The sequence below is a fragment of the Panthera onca genome, chromosome C1 (assembly GCF_046562875.1).
Source record: "Panthera onca isolate mPanOnc1 chromosome C1, mPanOnc1 haplotype 2, whole genome shotgun sequence".
NCBI lineage: Eukaryota > Metazoa > Chordata > Mammalia > Carnivora > Felidae > Panthera > Panthera onca.
In genome coordinates, this window is record NC_138346.1 from 213942000 (window position 1) to 213963810 (window position 21811).

At 43.8% G+C, this 21811-nt stretch overlaps 1 protein-coding gene and 1 non-coding gene across 3 annotated transcripts in view; one reads left to right on the forward strand and one right to left on the reverse strand.

The window, feature by feature from the left end:
• The window catches only part of PEX14 (peroxisomal biogenesis factor 14), a 143126-nt gene that overhangs the window by 115897 nt on the left and 5418 nt on the right, over positions 1 to 21811 (reverse strand). For both annotated transcript variants that reach the window (XM_078452440.1, XM_060622118.3), the window contains exon 2: positions 4638 to 4685. In XM_078452440.1, the coding sequence (XP_078308566.1) occupies positions 4638 to 4685 (48 nt within the window). The remainder of the gene's footprint in view (positions 1 to 4637; positions 4686 to 21811) is intronic.
• LOC132673998 (U6 spliceosomal RNA) lies at positions 13889 to 13992 on the forward strand. Its single transcript, XR_009608326.1, has one exon. It is a non-coding gene; the product is annotated as a U6 spliceosomal RNA (small nuclear RNA).

Below are 21811 nucleotides of genomic sequence, written 5' to 3' on the forward strand. Positions count from 1 at the left end.
TGGCACCCTCCCAACAAGGGGCAGGGGTCAGTGTTTAAAAACAAAAGTAGCATTTGCTTCGTATACGCATCTCTACTGCTGATGGGAGGGGAGTGGGGAAGGAGGAGAGCCCAGCACCTGCCCTATCTGAGCAGCGCCAGGCCTCAGGTCGGCTCACAGGATGAAGGCAGCAGCAGAGACGTGTCCCACCAGCCCCGCCCTGCAGTAGACAACTGATTTCAGTCCCAAGTTTCTCAGCAGTAGTTGTGAGGTGTCCTCCCCTCCCTGGCATGAGTTGCTATTAATGGTTTAAGTACCAAAATCTGCACAAGATTCACTTTTTTTCCTCTTTTTTCAGTTTACTTATTTTTGCAGAGAGACGCTTCATTCTGAAGGATGACATTCGCATTAAAGATTTTATTTTTAAGTAATTGCTACACCCGATGTGGGGCTCGAACTTACAACCCTAAGAGCAAGAGTCACATGCTCTACTAACTAAGCCAGCCAAGCGCCCCAAACTTGATTTTAATATTGTATTCATGAAGGTGTTTCACAAGCACATGGGTAATAAAACTAGCCCATTAAGAGATTTCTTCAGGAAATTGTCTTTTTTTTTTTTTTTCAGGAAAAATAAATAAATATGGCAGATCTAAAGTATTAAGCATTATTATTTTAAGAATCTCTAGTGGTTGATTTCTATGCTGAGCTAGGTTTACTCAAGTGAGCTGTGATTTCCATTCAGGGACATCTGTCTGGATACAGGTGAGTGCGGTGACATTATAGGGATGATCTGAAATCTGATCTACTTACTTAGCTTTAAAAGTGAATCCTGGGGCGCCTGGGTGGCTCAGTCGGTTGAGCATCCGACTACGGCTCAGGTCACGATCTCGCAGGTCAGTTCGAGCCCCGTGTCAGGCTCTGTGCTGACAGCTCAGGGCCTGGAGCCTGCTTCGGATTCTGTGTCTCCCTCTCTCTCTGCTCCTTCCCCCACTCATGCTCTGTCTCTCTGTCTCTCTCTCTCTCAAAATAAATACATAAACATTAAAAATAGTAATAATAATAATAAAGTTATGTAGTTTGGGACTACAGGGGTGGAGGGATGCGGGGAAAGGATATAAACCAAAAAAACAAATCAGAACAAAAAAACTATACCTACAAGTCAGAGGAAGAAAGGAGGGCAGGAGACTCATCCATTAGGAAGAACGCAGTGTCAAAGAACAAAGAGCCAAAATGCTAGCTCAACCCAAATGCGTAAGCATTGCATAAAGCAGGTGAGCTGTAGGGTTGCTAGATATTGAAGACGTCGTGTTGAAACCAGCGAGCAACAGGCAAACAAAACCTCATTTATTGCTCACTTGAAACAACCACAGCTCATATGACTAAAAAGACTCTCAGACGATTACTTAACCCTAGTTTCTGTACCCCGGCAAGGCAGGAACCAAGTTAGTCGATGCAAACAAACGTCCACCCATTTAGAGACCCATCGGCCAGGTGGGGCTTGATCCTGCGAGAGCGGTACAGGGACCTGACTCTGGGCCCGAGCACATGCCCACACAGGTGATGAGAAAATTCAGGCCTTAACAGAAGGTTTTCAACAGGTCGGGGGCAGGGGCTGGGGAGCTGGAGGTCAATATTCTGGAGGACTGTCAAAACTCCTTGCCCTAGGAGGCAAAGCTCAGGGAAGAAAGTATAAAGAAGAAAAAGCCATCAGCCGTTTTAACTTTGGCATAGTTTTATCATCAATAATACGGACATTTCAACCGGGAGTTTACAAAATTTATCAAGACCGGTCTGTTCACCAATCTCCAGCCCTGAAAACATTACGACATCATACAGCAACTCTCTTGCTAATACGGCCGGGATTGCCGGGGTGAGTTCTTTAATGGGGGACGAGGAGTACTGAGGAGCAAGAGAAGGTAACACAGTCACTACCTGGGTGGAATCCAGACAAGGGGATGGCTAAAAACACAAATGTGTCATTTAAGAGATGACAAGACAATATTCCTCACCACCAAAATCACAAGACAGTTTTTATGGTCCAGAGAGGGCAAACCTGAAGATCGGGTCCTCCTTCTCCAGCAGATAAAAGCAAAATAATAATGCAGACACCCGAATGTCACCTGTCAATGTCATTTCCACTGTACTGATCACTCCACGGAGTCTCGTGTGTCATTAACTCACTTTTCTAATAAAGGGAAAAATTATTCCAAAGTGATCATCTACTTCTGAAGACAAAGAATAAGATTATATGCCTTCAGCATCCCATGCTTAGTTAGCCCTTTTAGTGTAGAGAAGAACCGGCAGCTTCCATGAAAGAATTTCATGGAAAACGTGCTCTCAGTTAAAAACAAAAACAAAAACCACTTAGCAGGGTGTTCCCCCAACACTGGAAAATCCTATTCCTCAAGACCTGGCTTCAAGTTTCACAGAAACCATCCCTAAGTATACCCCAGCCAGAACTCTTCCTTCTCTGAATAATGAGGGCTCTTAGACTCCCAGCCAGGCAATTCTGCACCAAATTACATGCGATTTTGTACTGTTTGCTAAAATTATATATGGTCTTGTACTGTCTGCTAATTGTTTCATGTGTACAAATGCCTTTTCTTCCCCAATAAAATGCATAAATTACGGAAGAAGGCTCAGTTTTATCCTTCAGCTGTCTGTTCCTCCAAGCATCCAAGCATCCAAGAGACGATGGCTAATGCACACACCTGAGAAGCCTGCCCTGTGGAAGCGGGGCTCGGGCAGTGCTGGGAGTCTTCTGTGGGTGGGGGAGACCACCTCATCCCTTCGCCAGTGCCCTGTGACTCTCACCCAGCCTCCTGCCAGCTCAAAGTCCTGTACCCCGACCCGCCACATGAGTCCTTGCTGGCCCTTGGCGGGCCCCTCTGCCTGGCACCCTCCCACCTCCACTCTCAAGAGGCAGAAGCAGCTCACACAAGACCATACAACTCGGCTGGTGCCCTCATTTAATCAGGCTGCTGCAAATGGTTGGCCAAAAGCAATAAGGGCATGACTGAGAGACTGTGGGAGTTTAATATAAAAAAATTAATAAAAAAAAAAAAAAAAAAAGAAGGGAAGCAGAAAGGGTCTACCTTTTAATAGGGCCCTAATTACCCAACTCATAGGATCAGCCCAAATGAGATGGGAGTTTATTTCGGGGTGTTTTTTTTAATTATTGTTTTTTTTTATATATATATAAATTGCTGCTATGTGTTTTCTTTCCTCTGAGCAATTATGCAGCAAGTACGTAAAGAAGGGGAAAAAATATTAATTAAATATAAGGTAATTGTAGAGTTGGCCTGGAGAGAATGAGTCTGAACTCTGGACGATCACAGGCTACTAGGGTTTGAAGACTGCTCAGGGCCTCCCCGAAAAGAAAGAAATAAACATACAACCAACCACCAAGCAGATGCAGCAGACAGCAGGAAAAGAGCAGTGCACAGAAACGTCAGCGGGGCCAAGGGGCTGCAGGGCTCCAAATACCCAGAAATTAGCGAGGCTGCCCGTGGCTTAGGGCTCACTGCTAGAAAGAACCCCCGAGGGTTTACCCCATTGCGCTTCAAGAGAAGGACCAGTCCCTCCACCGGTGATCGCCAGTTAAGTCAGTAGAGAAAAATGTAAAAGGAGGCTGAGAAGTAAAGGACTGCAGAGGACAAGCGTTCAGTTTGGACATGAGTCCAAAACCAGCCACAACTCTAGCCTGCGGGGCACTGACAGGCCCCGGGGGACACTCAAGCTCCTGATCTACGGGCCTGGCAAGGAGAAGCCTGAAGCCTCTGGCCTTCATACCACCCTGACCTCCAGACAAACCCAGGCAAGACCAGAAGAGTGAAAGGAAGCCATCACGGGGTGCAGTGGGAAGGGAGCTGACGCGATAACAGTAGGTAACAGGACGGTGGCAGTGCTTCCCTGAATCAGCCCCAGCAGGGCTTGCGTCACCCTGGTCTTTCTAGAGCTCAGCCAAATCCAACTCCCCTTCTGCCTCGGGAACCTAGGAACGGGCTACAATTCAGGCCTGTTCACGCCAGCTAAGACCTCACATCACCTCCTCCCACTACTGCTGGAGGAGAGGGAAGAAAAGCAGGCCTGTGACACGAAGGCTGGGTGTACATCCTGCAGCTTGCTATCACCAAACAAAGGCAAAGCTCTCAAAGCCGGCCCTCCATGAAACTTATCAGGCTGCTACAGAACAGGTCTTACGACCCAACGACCCAACGAACAGGATTTGCGGCAGGCCCTGCAATGCAAACCATAGAATGAAAATGGGGTGCGCTGGCAGGGACTGGGGCTCAGACAACCAGAACAAAAGCACTTTGTGAAGAAAGCTACCTTCCGAACCTAGTCCCAACTCCGCCTCCAAAGGTTTCAGGCATCCCACTAGTTACTACTGATCAGCAACAAACAAAGTGGTGCACCACCCCAAGGGGTGGATGCTTTCCCTTCCAGAAAAGACCAGGTTTTAGTAAGGAGACAGCTCACTAAATCCTGCAAGCCAGAGAAGAAGTCAGAAGTCAAAGGCCATTAAGTTAGTCTCCATATAATACCTACTTTTGAAGGGACACTGAAGGATGCAAAACTCCAGGATCATAGGTTTCTCCATACTCATACAGTATTTTAATTATTAGGAAATGATACTGTGTATCTTGGGTACTTACCAGAGGCTCTCGAGGCACCACATTTTCACCTCCTGGAGTAGAGCCTGGCTGCAAAGAAAAATAGAAACAAAAATAAGATCACAGTGCCACCCAATGGACATCAAAAAGCCACAGATGCTTCATTCTCCAGCAACACACACCAACACCTGTTCCTCCTATTTCCCACCAGCTTCTCAGACTGTACAGTGTTCTGCAGTGCCCTACCTGGAAAGAAGTAGCCCATGGAGTCTGAGTTAGCCAGTAAACGAGAACAGACTGCTTCTGGGTTCACTGCCACAGCATCTCAAGAAGAAGGCTAGGTTTGGCTTAAGAGGGCCCAAGATCAACAGCTGAGCAGCAAGGGCCGAGGACTATCATGAGATCCACAGAAATAGCAAATCCAGAGGAAAGGCTTTACGAGAGAGCAAAACTTCCCTTTTGCCATCTTCCCGCCTTATGGGGAAGAGCAGAGCGAAAGTGGAGAAACAGATCCAGCCACAAGGGGGCCCCAGTTGCCCATACTCAGGATTTTCTCCCAGCATCTACTTGGAACCAGGAAGCGAAGAAACTCTGGACACGGTTCTTATTTATCACCTGTCACTGAGGACACCAATCCACAGGAGTAAAGAAAGCCAAGCTTGAATCAGTTTTGTAATTAAGCCAGTGCCAGGCTGACAGACCAAGCGGCAGGCAGGCAGCATGGGGTCTCAGCCTGGCTCTAGTCTGGGACCCTCTCCCCTCTCTGGATCTCACATTTGCCTCATGCTCACATTTACCTTCAACGCGGGGCCGATGGTCTAGCCAAATTTACAGAAAGGGAGAGACAGAGACAGACTCGGAGGAAACTCACAAATCTCCCAAAGAATAAAACAAGCAGTTTGAGAGTTATGATTAGTTTACTGTTACTGATGTTCAAGCCAATTTCCAATTGTCTACAGATAATATCCAGACAAGTGCAGCGAATCGGTGGGTCTCGGGAGCCAGCCGCCAGCCTCCATACTCGTTCAGATGGCAAGTGCCAGGCCTCCTCGGGGGGGGAAAAAACCACAGAAGGTGGGAGAGGAAAGAGTCCAGGCCACAGAGGGTCTCCAAAGATTTCCTCACAACCAGCTGCCACTGTGCAGCTGGCACACAGCACAGTGGCAAGGACTCTGGCTGGGAGAAGGACTCTAGCTCCTCATCCAAAGTCCCGGGGCAAGGTCAGCCTGCATGAAACCAAGTAGAAAGTCTCCAGGAACCTGAGCACGCTTTCCCCTTCCTCCTTCCCCCATCCCTGCTCGCAGCAGCGATAACCTGCATTTAGATCTACGTCCACCTGCCTCCCAGCCTCCTCTGGACTCAACAAGTCCCTTAACAGGATTCATAATCCTCTCCCTCTGCCACACGTGTCCTCTTCCAGTATTCCCTGCCTGAGCCAAGGGCACAACCTTCCACCAAAATATACAAACTGGAGTCCAAAAGGCCATTCTTGATAGCTTTCTCCACCACTCACCAGAGCTAACGCATTATCAAGTCCTGCCCATATTCCTTCCTAAATATCCATGCAATCAGTCCATCCGCTTCTCTCTACTTCTACTGTCATCACTTGGGCCAAAGCTTCCAAAATCCCCTGCCTGGACCCCTCCAATACCCTTCGCATCAGTGTACCCACATCCACGCTGGCTCTCTTCTAATTCATTTCCCACGCTGCAGACGGACTATCGTTTCAAAACAGTAAGAATCAGATCTCACCGCCCCCCCCGCCAACCACCCCAGGAAACAGCTACCAACAGCAGCCCTAATACAGAAAACCTTCTCTGTGTGACTGCCAAGGCCTCACATCCACTGACTGCAACTCAGGTCTGTGTGACACACACTGCCCAGCTCTGCCCAACAGACACACGGGCCTTTGCACATGCTATCCCTGCCCGAGCCTCTGACAGTTCCACTTGGCTAAGTCACTTCCTTGGGGAAGCATTCTCTGACATCCACGACAGGGTGAAATCTCCCTATTCTATCCTAACACCATCCACCTCTCTTTCAAGGACTGAGAAGAAGTGCAATTTTACTTGTGTGATTATCTGACTGATGTCTGTGTCCCACACTAGATTATGAACTCCACAGGGGCAAAAACTGTCTGTGTGTGCTGCTCACTGCATCCCCGGGGCCCAGGGCAGTATGAGGCACAGATTAGGCCTTCCACAGATATTTGCTGAATGAACGAAAGGCAACAAAGAGTAGAATGGTTCTCACTCAACCGAATGGATTACAGAGTAAAGTTCATTATCTTCCTGAGGGCTTTCCTTCACTCCATTTGGCAAATATTAAGTGCTAACATTTATTTACCTCTTTCTTCATGTAATTCTACAATAAATGTATGAAATTATTGCTGATGAGGAAACAGAGGCAAAGGAGATAAATAAATAGCATGCCTGTGATGACCCAGCTAGCAACTGGTACTAAAGGGATTTGAACCATTCTACTTAAAATAATTGAGTTTTGGGGCACCTGGGGGGCTCAGTCGGTTGAGCCTGCGACTTCGGCTCAGGACATGATCTCGCGGTTCGTGAGTTCGACCCCCACGTTGGGCTCTGTGCGGACAGCTCAGAGCCTAGAGCCTGCTTCAGATTCTGTGTCTGTCTCTCTCTCTCTCTCTCTCTCTCTCTCTCTCTCTCTCTGCTCCTCCCCTGATCACACCCTGTCTCTCTCTCAAGAATAAAGAAAAAAAAATTTTTTAAATAATAATTGAATTTTGGGGGCACCTGGGTGGCTCAGTTAAGTGTCTGGCTCTTTCTTGATTTCGATGCAGGCCACGATCTCACGGTTTTGTGAGTTCGAGCCCCGCATTGGGCTCCGCACTGGACATGGGGCCTACTTTAAAAAAAAAAAAACTGGGGGGGGGGGGGGGCGCGCCTGGGTGACTCAGTTGGTTCAGTGTCCTGACTCAATTTTGACTTTGGCTCAGGTAGTAATTTCACAGTTAGCAGTTTTGAGCCCCACATGGGTCTCGGCACTGACGGTGCAGAGAGAACCTGCTTGGGATTCTCTCTCTCTCTCCGCCCCTCCCTAGCATGCTAGCATGCACACACACTCTCTTCCTTTCTCTCAAAATAAATAAACTTAAAAATTTTTTAAATGTAAATTAAAGAAAATAAAATGATCGAGTTTTGTTTGGATCACATTTCGTTAAGCAACACTCTTAATGCTACCCCCACAAATAATAATGTGGGTTGTTTGACTCGACAAAACTAACTCAAACAGCTTTAATATTTAGGAAGCCTCATTCTGACTTAATCCACAGCTTTCTTCTTCCTAAAATACAAGGAATCACTATGAATCATGATCACTATTGAACTTCCCTTAAAATGAGTTCACCTCTTGACTAGCTAGCATTTGCCAGAGGGAAAACAGTATACGGTGCTAAGTCTCTTTCATCATATACCCTTTTGTACGTTTTTACACTGTGAGCCAAGGAAGCGTATTCCACTTAAACAATACATGAATGTTAAAATTTTTAAAAAGAAAGCTTCTCTCTCATTCTAACTCTCCAACACTCCCCTCTTCCTTCGGGGAACCAGCACTGACGCTGGTTCCTTATAGATTCTTCCAGGCATTCAAAGCATTTAAGAACCCGTATGTGTGTGTGTGTGTGTACCCCTATCAAGGAGGCTGAATAGCAGCACTCTCCAAATTCCTCAAGTCTTGACCTCCAGAGCCTTCTGGGGTCTCAGCACACCAAAGCCAGGGCTCCAGGCTTAGTCTCAGAGCTGCAAGGAGGAGCAAGATTTCCCCACACCCTATTCCAACTCACAGTGGTACTGAGGTCTGTCAGACCTTATCAGTGAACTCACAGGGGGCTCCTCACCCGTCTAGGAATGGCCCAATACTGATTATATTCGAGATGATACTCCAGTTTGTGTTGAAATGTCTGTAGTCTACAACGGACCACCCCCCATTGCTCCTTCTCAACAGGTTCCTAAAGAGCACTGTTTCTTGGTAACCAAAATAGCCTTCATCCTTCCTACTCTCCGTATGGATTTCCTTGATAATACCACCCGAAATCCTTCACTGGGTTACTAGTTTACTATCTATCTAGTCCCACTAGATTTTTAACTCCTTAAAGGCAGGCACTTTACCATCTTACGGAAGGCTGATCTTCAGCACTTAAAATATCACCTGCACCCAATAAATACCTCAGGTTTTTTTCTTTTAATTTAAGACACGAAAACAAAGGAACCACTTCATATACATGCGCACAGAAGAAGCAAGCAGAGGACCACAGCAGGACACGTGGCCACTCCTGAAACATTTCACCTGCAACTTAACACAAACCTGGCCTACTCCCAGGGTGCAATGCTGTGGTCCAGGGATTCTCAACCCCAGGGCAGAAACACCCCCCACACACCCCAGAGAGGAATTTGAAAATGTGTGGAGGTGGGGCACCTGGGTGGCTCGGTCGGTTGAGTGTCCAACTCTTGGTTTCGGGTCAGGTCATGATCCCAGCGTCATGGGGTCGAACCCCATGCCGCGCTCTGTGCTGAGCGTGAAGCCTGCTTGGGATTCATTCTCTCCCTCTCTCTCTCTCTCCCTCCCCCTCTCCCCAGTTTGTGGGTATGCTCTCTCTCTTAAACACACATTCACTCTCACACACACACACACACACACACACACACACACCCTGTAGAGGTGGTTCCGGTTGTCTCAGTGACCAGGGAATCTCACTGGCATTTAGAAGGCAGGGGCCTGGGAGGCTTTGCGTCCAGCAGTGCATGAAGAACTGTCCCATTCAAGCACCAGCAGGACCCCCGGAGAATCCAGACCACTGTGCTTCCTCTTGCTGACGGGGAGCACAGACACTCACCTTTAACGTGCAGCTCTAGGTGTCCCTTCAAAGAAGAGCAAAGGTCTGAGCGGCCGTCTGCCTGTCAGAAGCTCAGTCCCCCCGCACATGCAGGTCCGTCAGTCTCACAAGCCCAGCTCTTAGGAGAGCCCAGCACTCCTCAAACACCTACCCCCGCACCGACCCCCTTTCAGTGGTCAAATCTATTTTCTGGCTTGAGACAAATCCCTACAAATTAAATTCCACCTTGATCCTGGAAATCTTGACAGGGTGGTCTTGACTTTAAAAATAATAATAACATGGGGCACCTGGGTGGCTCAGTCGGTTAGGCGACCAACTTCGGCTCAGGTCACGATCTCACAGTTTGTGAGTTCGAGCCCCGCGTCGGGCTCTGTGCTGACAGCTCGGAGCCTGGAGCCTGCTTCGGATTCTGTGTCTCCCCCTCTCTCTACCCCTCCCCTGCTCACGCTCTGTGTCTCTCTGCCTCTCAATAATAAATGTTAAAAAAATAATAATAATAAATAATAATAACAGGCTGAGAAATCACCAGCTGAGTCCCCCTGCAAAGGTATAAGAAGCAAGCTCTAAGGCAATGAATACACAGGCAGGATGCTTAGGTGCCAGAATGCAGAAGGCAGGAAGGGAAGATGAGCAAAAGGCTAAGACTGTTTTAAAAAACCAACGGACAAAAAAAGACCACAGTGGCAGACAGAAGTGCTCCCGGTTTGAAAGGCACAAAGGTGCTCTCACTCCTGCTGCCCAGGCACTGACCTCCCCCAGCCAGAAGGTGTGCCAAGTGCTGACCTTGAGGCACAGCAAAGACCAACTGCACACGCAGCTCAGGTCTGAGCAACTGGCAGAACATCCAGGTCTAGGTGTGCCCATGCCACACCTGCCAAGTGGCTGCGTAACTCTAGATATGTCCTAGGCCAGTCTGGCCTACAGTTCTTTGCAGAGAAGAATAAGTAAGGTTCAGTTCAAGAAATATTTTGTGAGCGGCACTGGCACAGAGGCAAGTGCGTGAACGACGGCACTAAAGACCGCGTGACTGCGGGTATACCGCTCAGCCTCTGAACCCCAGTTTCCTCACCCGTGGAAATGATGGGAATGATACCACCACCTCACATTCAGGATCAGATGAGATAAAGGAAGTTATATCCTATTACTCCTCTGCTCAAAATCAACCAATAGACTTCTGCTCTGTCTGTGATGGAGTAATTGAGACCAGACTTAACCTCCCACTGGTTACAAAAACTAAACAAAATAAATGACACCACCGTTTGTAGACATTAGACTGCAGTGATTCCTGATAGATCAGAAATGAATGATATGAGCCCCTAAGAACACCCTGGCTTTCTTCCGGGAGGCATGTTTCAGACCAAGAAGCCGGGGTGGGGGGGGGAGGGCATGCAGTGGTCCCCACCAGAACATGGCAGTCTCTTGCTGAGTTGAGGAAACAGAGATAGGGTTCAGGGAGGCTAAGGCAGCTGAAAGTTACAGGGCAGAGTTCCAGACAGGAGAGGCGCATGCAGAAAGAGAGATCCAGAAATCTGCAAAGGGATTCCCTTACGACTTCGCTGAATATGAAAATGTGTGCACGCGCAGAGTGAACCTCCACAAGGCTCAGGAAGAGCGATGAAGAAGCAGAGTGGGCTGAACGGTTCCCAGAGCCCCCGTAGACCTCACAGGTCACAGGCACCGGACTGGCGTGTCCTCACTGCTCCGTCAGGGCACTCAGGACAGACCTGGAAGGGCCATATCCTGGTGGGGAGAGGGCAGATTATCCCTAGGGTAAAGGCCACCCTAGATCCACCCTTACAAAGCCTAAAAACAGGACTTGATGGGAGCACCTGGCTGCAGGTAGAGCACGTGACTCTTGGCCTTAGGGTTGTGAGTTCGAGCCCCATGTTGGATGTAGAGATTACTTAAAATCTTAAAAAAAAAACAGGACTTGACAGAATCAAAATGAACAAAAGTAACTTAACTATCCACCAGAATAAATCTCAACATGCTTTAAAGTATGACCACAAAATCCAGATCCTCAACAATGTAATATTCGCAGCACCCAGCATCTGATCAATAGTCTCACCAGATGTCCAGAAGCAGGAAAGTGTGATGCACAATAATAAGAAAAAGTAGAAGAAGGGGCGCCTGGGTGGCTCAGTCGGTTAAGCATCCGACTTCAGCTCAGGTCATGATCTCACACTCCATGAGTTCGAGCCTCTCTGAGCTGTCAGCACAGAGCTGGAAGCCTGCTTCCAATTCTGTGTCTCCCACTAACTCTGCCCTTACCCTCTCACACTGTCTCTCTCTCTCTCTTTCTCTAAATTAAATAAACATTTTTTAAAAAGTAAAAAATAAATAAATAAAAGGAATAATTGGCAGAAATGAAAACATTAAGACAGGTGTTATAACTTTATTCAAGAATTTAATGCAATTTTTTTATTTTATCTTATTTATTTCAGAGAGAGAAAGAGGGAGCGTGAGTGGGGGAGAGGGGTAGAGAGAGAAAGAGGGAATCTTAAGGAGGATCCACACTCAACGTAGAGTGCATCACAGGGTTTGATCCCATGACCCTGGGATCATAACCTGAACCAAAATCAAGACTGGGACATTCAACCAACTGAGACACCCAGACATCCCTAATGCAATTTTTAAAATACATATACTGAGTCATTATGTTGTATGCCTGAAACTAATCTAATGTATGTCAATCATACCTCAATAAAAAGAAAACTGAAAGGAAAACAGGATCACAGTAGGGAGAGAAATATATCACATAAAAAGAAAATAGGACTTCTAGATGTAACTATAATATCAGAAATAAAAATTCCACTGAATGGGAGTGACAGCAGATTAGATACTATAGAAGAAAAGGTAAGTGCACTTGAAAACACAGTGACAAAAACTGACCAAAATGAAGGACAAAGGTAAAAAAAAGAAAAATATTTGAAGAAATAATGGCTGAAATTTTTCAAAGTTTGATGAAACTCCCAAATCCAAGAAGCTCAACAAACCCCAAGCAAAAAAACACACACGCATGCTAAGGTTCTATACAATGAAATTGCTAAAAACCCTCAGGGCGCCTGGATTAAGCATCCTACTTCAGCTCAGGTCATGATCTCATGGTTCATGGGTTCGAACCCCTCGTCAGGCTCTGTGCTGACAGCTCAGAGCCTGGAGTCTGCTTCCGATTTTGTGTCTCCCTCTCTGCCCCTCACCCATTTGTGCTCTGTCTCTCTCTCTCTCTCTCTCTCAAAAATAAATAAACACTAAAAAAATTTTTTAATAAAATAAAAACCCATGAAAAGGGGGAAATCTTATAAGCAGCCAGAAAAAAAGAGATCACCTACAGATATTAACCAAGATTAAGAATGACCTCAGGTTTCTGATCAGAAGCTACACAAGCCAAATAAAAACTACAATGATGGGGTGCCTGGGTGGCTCCGTCAGTTAAGCATCTGACTCTTGATTTTGGCTCAGGTCATGATCCCAGGGTTGTGGGATCAAGCCCTGTGTCAGGGGTTCTGCACTGAGCATGGAGCCTGCTTAAGATTCTCTCTCTCCCTCTGCCCCTCTGTCCCACTTGTATTCTCTCTCTAAAATAAAAAATAAAGAAATAATTTTTAGAATTAATAATACAAAAAAAAAGAAAAACTACAATGGCCTCATAGCTTTAAATTGCCCACAGGTGGGGATGCCTAGGTGGCTCAGCCGGTTAAGAATCCGACTTCAGGGGCGCCTGGGTGGCTTGGTCGGTTAAGCGTCCGACTTCGGCTCAGGTCATGATCTTGCCGTCCGTGAGTTCAAGCCCCGCATCGGGCTCTGTGCTGACCGCTCAGAGCCTGGAGCCCGTTTCAGATTCTGTGTCTCCCTCTCTCTCTGTGCCTCCCCTGTTCATGCTCTGTCTCTCTCCGTCTCAAAAATAAATAAATGTTAAATGTTTAAAAAAAAAAAAAAAAGAATCCGACTTCAGCTCAGGTCATGATCTCATGGTTTGTGGGATCAAGCCCCACGTTGAGCTCTGCACTGACAGCTTGGAGCCTGCTTGGGATTCTCTCCCTCCCCCTCTCTCTCTGCCCCTCCCTCCCTCCCTCCCTCTCTCTCTCTCTCAAAAACAAATAAACAGTTTTTTTAAAAAAGAATTTAAAATGCCTACGGGGGGAAAACTGTCAACCTAGAATTCCATATCCAGTGAAATTATCTTTTTTTTTTTTTTTTTAAGTTTAAAACTTAACCTGCAGGGGAGCGGGAGGGGCAGAGAGAGGGAGAGAGAGAGAACCCCAAGCAGGCTCTGTGCTGTCAGCATGGAGCCCAAATGGGGGACTCAAACTCACGAACCATGAGATATGACCTGAGCTGAAATCAACAATCAGACGCTTAACGCTTAACTGAGTCACCCAGGTGCCCCATCCAGTAAAAATATCTTTCAAAAATAAATACAAAATAAAATGTGCTCAGTTCAGCAGTGCATACACTAAAATTGAAACAATACAGAGATTAGCACGGCCCCTGCCCAGAGATGACATGAAAATTTGGGAAGTGTTCCATGTTTTTTGTAATGTGTAGAATTGTTGAATCACTATACTGTGCACCTGAAACACTATACTGCATGTTACCTATACTTGAATTAAAATTTAAAACAATAAAATTTTAAAAATACAAAATAAAAGCTTTTTAAGAGGGGGAAAAAAAAGCCAGAAGAAATTGTATACCCATACCACAAGAATGCTAAAAGAAACCCCGTAAGCATAAGAAAACCAATACCAGATGAAAACTGGATGCACAAAAGAATGACAGAAATGGTAAATATGCTGGTAAATAGCAAAGATATCTTAAATATATTTATTTTATATTATTCATTTCTACTTTTTTAAATTTTAAAAAGATAACTTAAAATGCCCTGCAGGGTAGGGGCACCTGGGTGGCTCAGGTGGTTAAGCGTCCGACTTCGGCTCAGGTCATGATCTCACGGTTCGTAAGTTCCAACCCTGAGTCAGGCTCTGTGCTGACAGCTCGGAGCGTGGACTCTGCTTCAGAGTCTGTGTCTCCCTCTCTCCCTGCCCCTCCCCCACTTACGCTCTGTCTCTCTGTCTCTCCAAAGTGCACTGCAGGGTTGATGCCACAAGTCCAAGTAAAATCTAGGACACTAATAGTATTAACAGACTAACAGACGACAGAAGCATACTGTTGGTACAGTTCTTACGTTCCTTGTGAATTGGTAAATCATTTGAAAGCAAGCTCTGGCAACCTTAAGTAACATATGGTAAACCTCACGCCAATTACTGACCAAAAAAAAAATAGAGATACAGCTAAAGCAATAGTAGAGATCAAATGAAATCCTTAAAAAATAATTCAATCTAGGACGCCTGGCTGTCTCAGTAGGTAAAAGCATGCGACTCTTGATCTCTGGGTTGTGGGTTCGAGCCCCGTATCGGGTGTAGAGATTACTCAAAAATAAAATCTTTAAAAAAATGTTTTTTAGGGGCACCTGGGTGGCTCAGTCAGTTAAGCATTCAACTTTGGCTCAGGTCATGATCTCACAGTCTGTGGGTTCAAACCCGGCATCAGGCTCTGAGCTGTCAGCATTCTGTTCTGCTTCGGATTCTGTGTCTCCCTCTCTCTGACCCTCCCCCGTTCATGCTCTGTCTCTCTCTGTCTCAAAAATAAATAAACATTAAAACAAATTTTTTTTTAATGTTTTTTAATTCAATCCAAGACAAGATAACAGGGATCAAAGAACAGATAAGGGACGCCTGGGTGGCTCAGTCAGTTAAGCATCTGACTTCGGCCTAGGTCATGATCTCAAGATTCGTGAGTTTGAGCCCTGTGTTGGGTTCTGTGCAGACAGCACGGAGCCTGGAGCCTGCTTCAGATTCTGTGTCTCCCTCTCTCTGCCCCTCCCCCACTCGCTCTCACTCTCTCTCTCAAAAAATAAAAAACACTTAAAAACTTTTAAAAAAAGAACAGATGGAAAAAATTGTGAGACGGTAGAGTTAAACCCAACCATATTTATATTTACCTCAAGTATAAATGGAACACTCCAAATAGAAGGCAGAGACGGTCAGACTTTGTGGGGAAAAAGCAAGACCCAGCTGTATGCTGTCTAGGAGAAAACCACTTTTAGCAAAAAGAAACATAGGTGAAAGGCCAAAGGACAGAAGGCACCTCATGCAAACACTAGTCACAAGGAAGCTGCAGGAGCAATAAATCTCAGACAACTTCAAAATAGCAGATATTACCAAACAGAAACAGGGACAGTTCAAAAATAAAGGAGTCGCTCAAGAAGACATCATAATCCTGAGTAAGTATGCATACAGTAACGAAGTTTCAAATACACGAGGTAAATCAGACAGAATTAAAAAGCTATAAATAGACAAATCCACAATTAACAGTTGGAGACTTTAATAATCCGCTCTCCTTAATCAAAAAGTCCGTAAGGGTACAGAAGACCTAAATGACACTATCAACCAACTTGGCCTAATTAACATTAGTAGAATGCTCCATCCAACAACTGCAGAATATTCATTATTTTCAAGTTCACAAGGAAAATTCGCCAAGACAGACCATAAAACAAATCTCAAATTTAAAAGAGTTGAAATCATACAGAGTATGCTCTCTGACCATGAGATTAAACTAGAAATCAATAATAGAAAAAAAAATCTGGAAAAAATCCCAAATGTTTGGAAATTAAACAGACTTCTAAATAATCTATGGTAGAAAGAAGAAATTACGGGGGAAGTAAGAAAATATTCCGAATATTCTGAACTGTACAAAAATGAAACCACGACATAATCTAAATTTGTGGAATGCAACTAAAGCAGTGTTGGGAAGGAAATCTAATGTTTTTAGTAGTGTACTAACTTTAGAAAATGTGCTAGAAAAATAAGAGCAAATGAAACCCAAAATAGAAGGAAAGAAATAGGGGCACCTGGGTGGCTCAGCTGGTTAAGCATGGGACTCGTGATTTCAGCTCAGGTCATAATCCCAGGGTCATGGGAATGAGCCCCACTTGGGCTCCATGCTGGGCGTGGAGACTGCTTAGGATTCTCTCTCCCCCTCTCTCTGCCTCTCACCCCTGTGCGCAAGCGCTCTCTCTCTCTCAAAAATAAACGTAAAAAAAAAAAAAAAGATTCTCTCTCTCTCTCTGCTCCTCCCCTACTCTCATGCGTGCATGCGCTCTCTCTAAAATAAACATATGAATAAATAAATAAATAAACAAATAAATAAATAAAATTACAGTCAATGAAATATAAGCTGGTTTTTTTGGAAGAATATTAAGATTGATAGCCTTTATCTAAACCAATCAATAAAAAATACAGAAGACACTAATTTACAGTATTATAAATGAAATCAGGAAAAGCACTGCGTATCTATAGATACTTAAAAGATAATAAGGGAGGGGTGCCTGGGTGGCTCAGTCAGTTGAGCCCCAACCCTTGATTTTTGGCTCAGGTCATGATCTCACAGTCTTTGAGATCAAGCCCCACGTGGGGCTCTGTGCCGACAGTGTAAAGCCTGCTTGGGATTCTCTCTCGTGCTCTCTCTGCTCCTGCCTCTGCTCACATGTGCACTCACTCTCGCTCTCTCAAAATAAACTTTAAAAAAGAATAAATTTATAACATAATTTAAAATATTTAATTAAAAAGAAATTACATATGTAATGAAAATTAAAAAAGAAAATTGTACGCCCAGGTGGCTTCACCGGTGAATTCTCTTAAACATTTAAGGAAAAATAATGCCAACCTTATACGAACTATTTCAGAAAATAGAAAAAAAGGTAAAATTCTCCAACTCATTCTATGAAGCCAATATGACCTTGATACCAAAACTAGACAAAGATTTCACAGACACACACAAAAGAAAACTATAAATCAATATCTCTCTTAAATATAAATGAAGAAACCCTTAAGAAAATACTGACAAACCTGGGAATGCAAGCTGGTGCAGCCACTCTGGGAAACAGTATGGAGGTTCCTCAAAAAATTAAAAATCAAACTACCCTACGACCCAGCAATTGCACTACTAGGTATTTATCCAAGGGATACAGGTGCGCTCTTTCGAAGGGGCACATGCACCCCCATGTTTATAGCAGTGCTGTCAACAATAGCCAAAGTATGGAAAGAGCCCAAATGTCCATCGATGGATGAATGGGTAAAGAAGATGTGGTACAGATACACAATGGAGTACTACTCGGCAATCAAAAAGAATGACATCTTGCATTTGCAACTACGTGGATGGAAATGGAGGGTATTATGCTAAGTGAAATTAGTCAGAAAAAGACAAATATCATATGGCTTCACTCACATGAGGAGTTTAAGAGACAAAACAGATGAACATAAGGGAAGGGAAACAAAAATAATATAGAAACAGGGAGGGGGCAAAGCATAAGAGACTCATAAATATGGCAAACAAACAGAGGGTTACTGGAGGGGGTGTGGGCTAAATGGGTAAGGGGCGCTAAGGAATCTACTCCTGAAATCATTGTTGCACTATATCCTAACTAATTTGGATGTAAATTTAAAAAAGGAAAATTAAAAAAAGAAAGAAAACACTGACAAACCAAATCCAGTAATATATAGAAAGGATAATACATCATAACCAAGTGGAATTTATCCAATAAATAGAAAATGAATTTAACATTTGAAAAATCAATCAACATGAATTACCATATTAATAAAAAAAAATAGGATCAACAGATAGCAAAAAGAATACTTGGTAACAGTCAAAACACATAATTTTTTCAAAAACACTCAACAAATTAAATATAAAGTTGAATCTCCTCCACTTGAAAAAGAGCACCTTCAAATAAAACTTATAGCTTGGGGCGCCTGGCTGGTTCAGTTGGTTAAGTGTCTGACTCTTGATTTCCGCTCAAGTCATGAGTGGGATCGAGCCCTGAATGGGGGCTCTGCACTGACAGAGGAGAATCTGCTTGGGATTCTCTTTCTCCCTCTCTCTGCCCCTCCCCTGCTTGAGCTTTCTCTCTCAAAATAAATAAATAAAATTTAAAAAAGAAAAGAAGTTAAAAAATAACTTATACTTCATATCATATTTAAATGTGAAGACTGAATATATTTTCCCCTAAGATCAAGAATAAAGCAAGAATGTCTATTCTCAATATTCCTCTCAACATTGTATAAGAACTCCTAGAGAGCATATAAATTGAAAAGCAGTATGTAAAGCTGTCTTCATTTGCAGATGACAGGATCATCTACAGATGTGAGAAATCACACAGAATCTACCAAAAAGCTACTGGAATTATGAGTGTAACAAGTTGCAGATAGGAGACCAACATACAAACTCAATTTTACATTTATTTTTTTATCGTAAGTGTACTCTTTAATCCCCATCACCTATTTCACCCATCCTGCCACCCACCTCCATTCTGGTAACCTCCAGTTTGTTCTCTACAGTTAAGAGTCTGTTTCTTGGTTTGTCTTTTTTCCTTTCCTTATTTCTTAAATTCCACACATGAGTAAAATCATATGGTATTTGTCTTTCTCTGATTTATTTCACTTGGCATTAGACCCTCTAGCTCTATCTATGCTGTTGCAAATGGCAAGATTTCATTTCTTTTTATGGCTGAATAATATTCCATTGTGTGTGTGTGTGCACGTGTGTGTGTGTATACATATCTCACGTCTTCTTTATCCATTAATCTCTTGATGGACACTTGGGCTGCTTCCATATCTTGGCTACTATAAATAATACTGCAATTTTATTCTATTTCTATATACTAGCATTCAACAATTAAAAGTGAAAAAATTTTTTAATTTTTTTTTTTTTTTTTTTTTTTTGAGAGAGAGCATGAGAGGGGCAGAGAGAGAAAAAGAGAGAATCTCAAGCAGGCTCCATGCTGTCAGTGCAGAGCCCGATGCAGGGGTTAATCTCACAAACCATAAGATCATGACCTGAACCAAAATCAAGAGTCGGATGCTTAACCAACTGAGCCACCCAGAAATTTTTAGGGTTGCCAGTTAAGAATCTGACTTCAGCTCAGGTCATGATCTCACAGCTCATGGGTTCAAGCCCCACGTCAGGCTCTGTGCTAATGGCTCAGAGCCTGCAGCCTGCTTCAGATTCTGTCTCCCGCTTGCACTCTGTCTCTCTTTCTCTGTCTCTCTTTCCCAAATGTAACACAGAAAAATGAAATTTTTTAATGAAATCCATACATAGCATGCCAAAATATGAAATATTCAGAGAATTTTTTTAAAATGTGTATATGACCTACAGACTGAAAACTACAAAACACTGACAGCAAATAAGACGACCTAAATGGAGACACATACCATGTTAATGAATTAGAAGATCAATGTTGCCAAGATATCAACTCTCCCCCAAATTGATCTATAGATTCCACACAATCTCAATAAAAATCCCAAGAACGTTTTTTATAAGAACTGACAAACTGATTCTAAAATTTATATGGAAATGCAATGGACCAAAGCTAAAACAATTCTGAAAAACAATAAAGTCAAAAGTTTTACACTACCTGATTTTAAGATTTACTATAAAGCTACAGCAATCAAGACAGTATTTCATTTACGTTAGGCTAGACACAGAGATAAATGAAACAAAACAGAGCCAGAAACTGACCTACATATCTACAGTCCTTTAATTTTTACAAAGGTGGCAAGGTAATTCAATGGAGAAAGGGTAATCTGTTCAACAAATGATACCAGAACAATGAACCCCAGCCTCTACCAACAAGCACAAGAAAAGATGCTTAATGTTGTTAGTCATCACAGAAATGCAAGTTAAAACCACAAGGAAACACCGCTACAAACTCACTAGAGTGGCTAAAATTAAAGACAGACAATACCAAGTGTTGGTATGGATATAGGACAGCTGGAATGCTCACATACTGCTGGTGACACCAAAAAATAGTACAACTTGCAAAAACCCTTAGGCAGTTTATTATAAGGCTAAACATATACTTACCATGTGACCCAGCAATTCCACTCATAAGTATTTATGAAAGAAAGAAAGAAAGAAGAAAAGAAAACCTATCTCTCCACAATACATGAGTATTTACAGTAGCCCCAAACTAGAACCAATCAGTGGGGAAACAGACTCTAAGGTGACTCCCATGATCCCCACCTCCTTGTGCTCATGCCCTTGTGTGGTCCCCTGGAATATGGGCAGGACCTGTGACTTGCTTCTGGCAAAGAGGGTAGGGCAACAGTGGCAGGATGCATGTAATTACATGTATGTGGTTACATTATGTAAGACTGTAGTGCCCATTTTCCTAAGACACTCTCTTCCTTACTGGCTTTGAGGAAGCCAAGTGACCACGTTAGGAAGACCCCTGAGGCAAAAAACAGAGGGTGCCCTTTTGTTATTGGCATTCAACCAGGGACTTGCAGGCCATAGGGAACTAAATGCTGCCAACAGCCCCATGGGCTAGGAAGCAGATCCTTCCCCAGTCAAGACCCAGATGAGGTCACAGCCCCAGCAGACATCTTGATTTTTCACCCTGTGAAACTCAGCTAAACTGTGTCCTGATTCACAGAAACTGAAACAATACATGAGTGCTCTTTTTGATAATTTGTGTAAATTTGCTGTAATACTGTTATGCAGCAACAGGTCATTAATAGAATCCAAATAGCCATAAACTGGTGAACAGATCAATAAATTGTGGTATATCTATACAATAGCACACACTACTAAAAATTAATGAATTACTGATACAATAGAAGTCCCACAAACATCACTCTGAGCAAAAGAAGTGAGACACAAAAGAATACATACATTTTGAATTCATTCACAGGTAATTCTAGAAAAGACAAATATAATCGACGGTGATAAAAAGGAGTTCCGAATCCCTGAAGCCAAAAGCTAGGATTTACTGGGAAGCAGCATAAGGAACATTTAGGAATACCAGAATTGTTTTGATCTTGATTGCAGTGGTAGTTACATAGGTATAATATTTGTCAAAACTCATTAAACTGACCACAACACACCTATTAGAATTCCACAATGAAGTTTTTGGCCACAAGGACTTTGTCACTCAATAAGCTATTAAGCGAATCTACAGATTTTGAATCAGGATAGAGGCAACCTCTGAGGGTGGGACAGTGACAGGAGGGTTACCGGGGGGACAGCTTCTGAGGTCCTGGTGATGTTTGATTTCTTAATGCAAGTACCGGTTACACAAGTGTGTTCACTCTGAAAATTCTCCAAGTTAGACACATAATTTGTGTGCTTTCTGGGTCTATGCTCAACTTCAGTTAAAAAATAAAAGAAAGAAAAGATGGGGCGCCTTGGTGGCTCAGTCGATTGAGCGTCCGACTTCGGCTCAGGTCATGATCTCGCAGTTCTGAGTTCGAGCCCCGCGTCGGGCTCTGTGCTGACAGCTCAGAGCCTGGAGGCT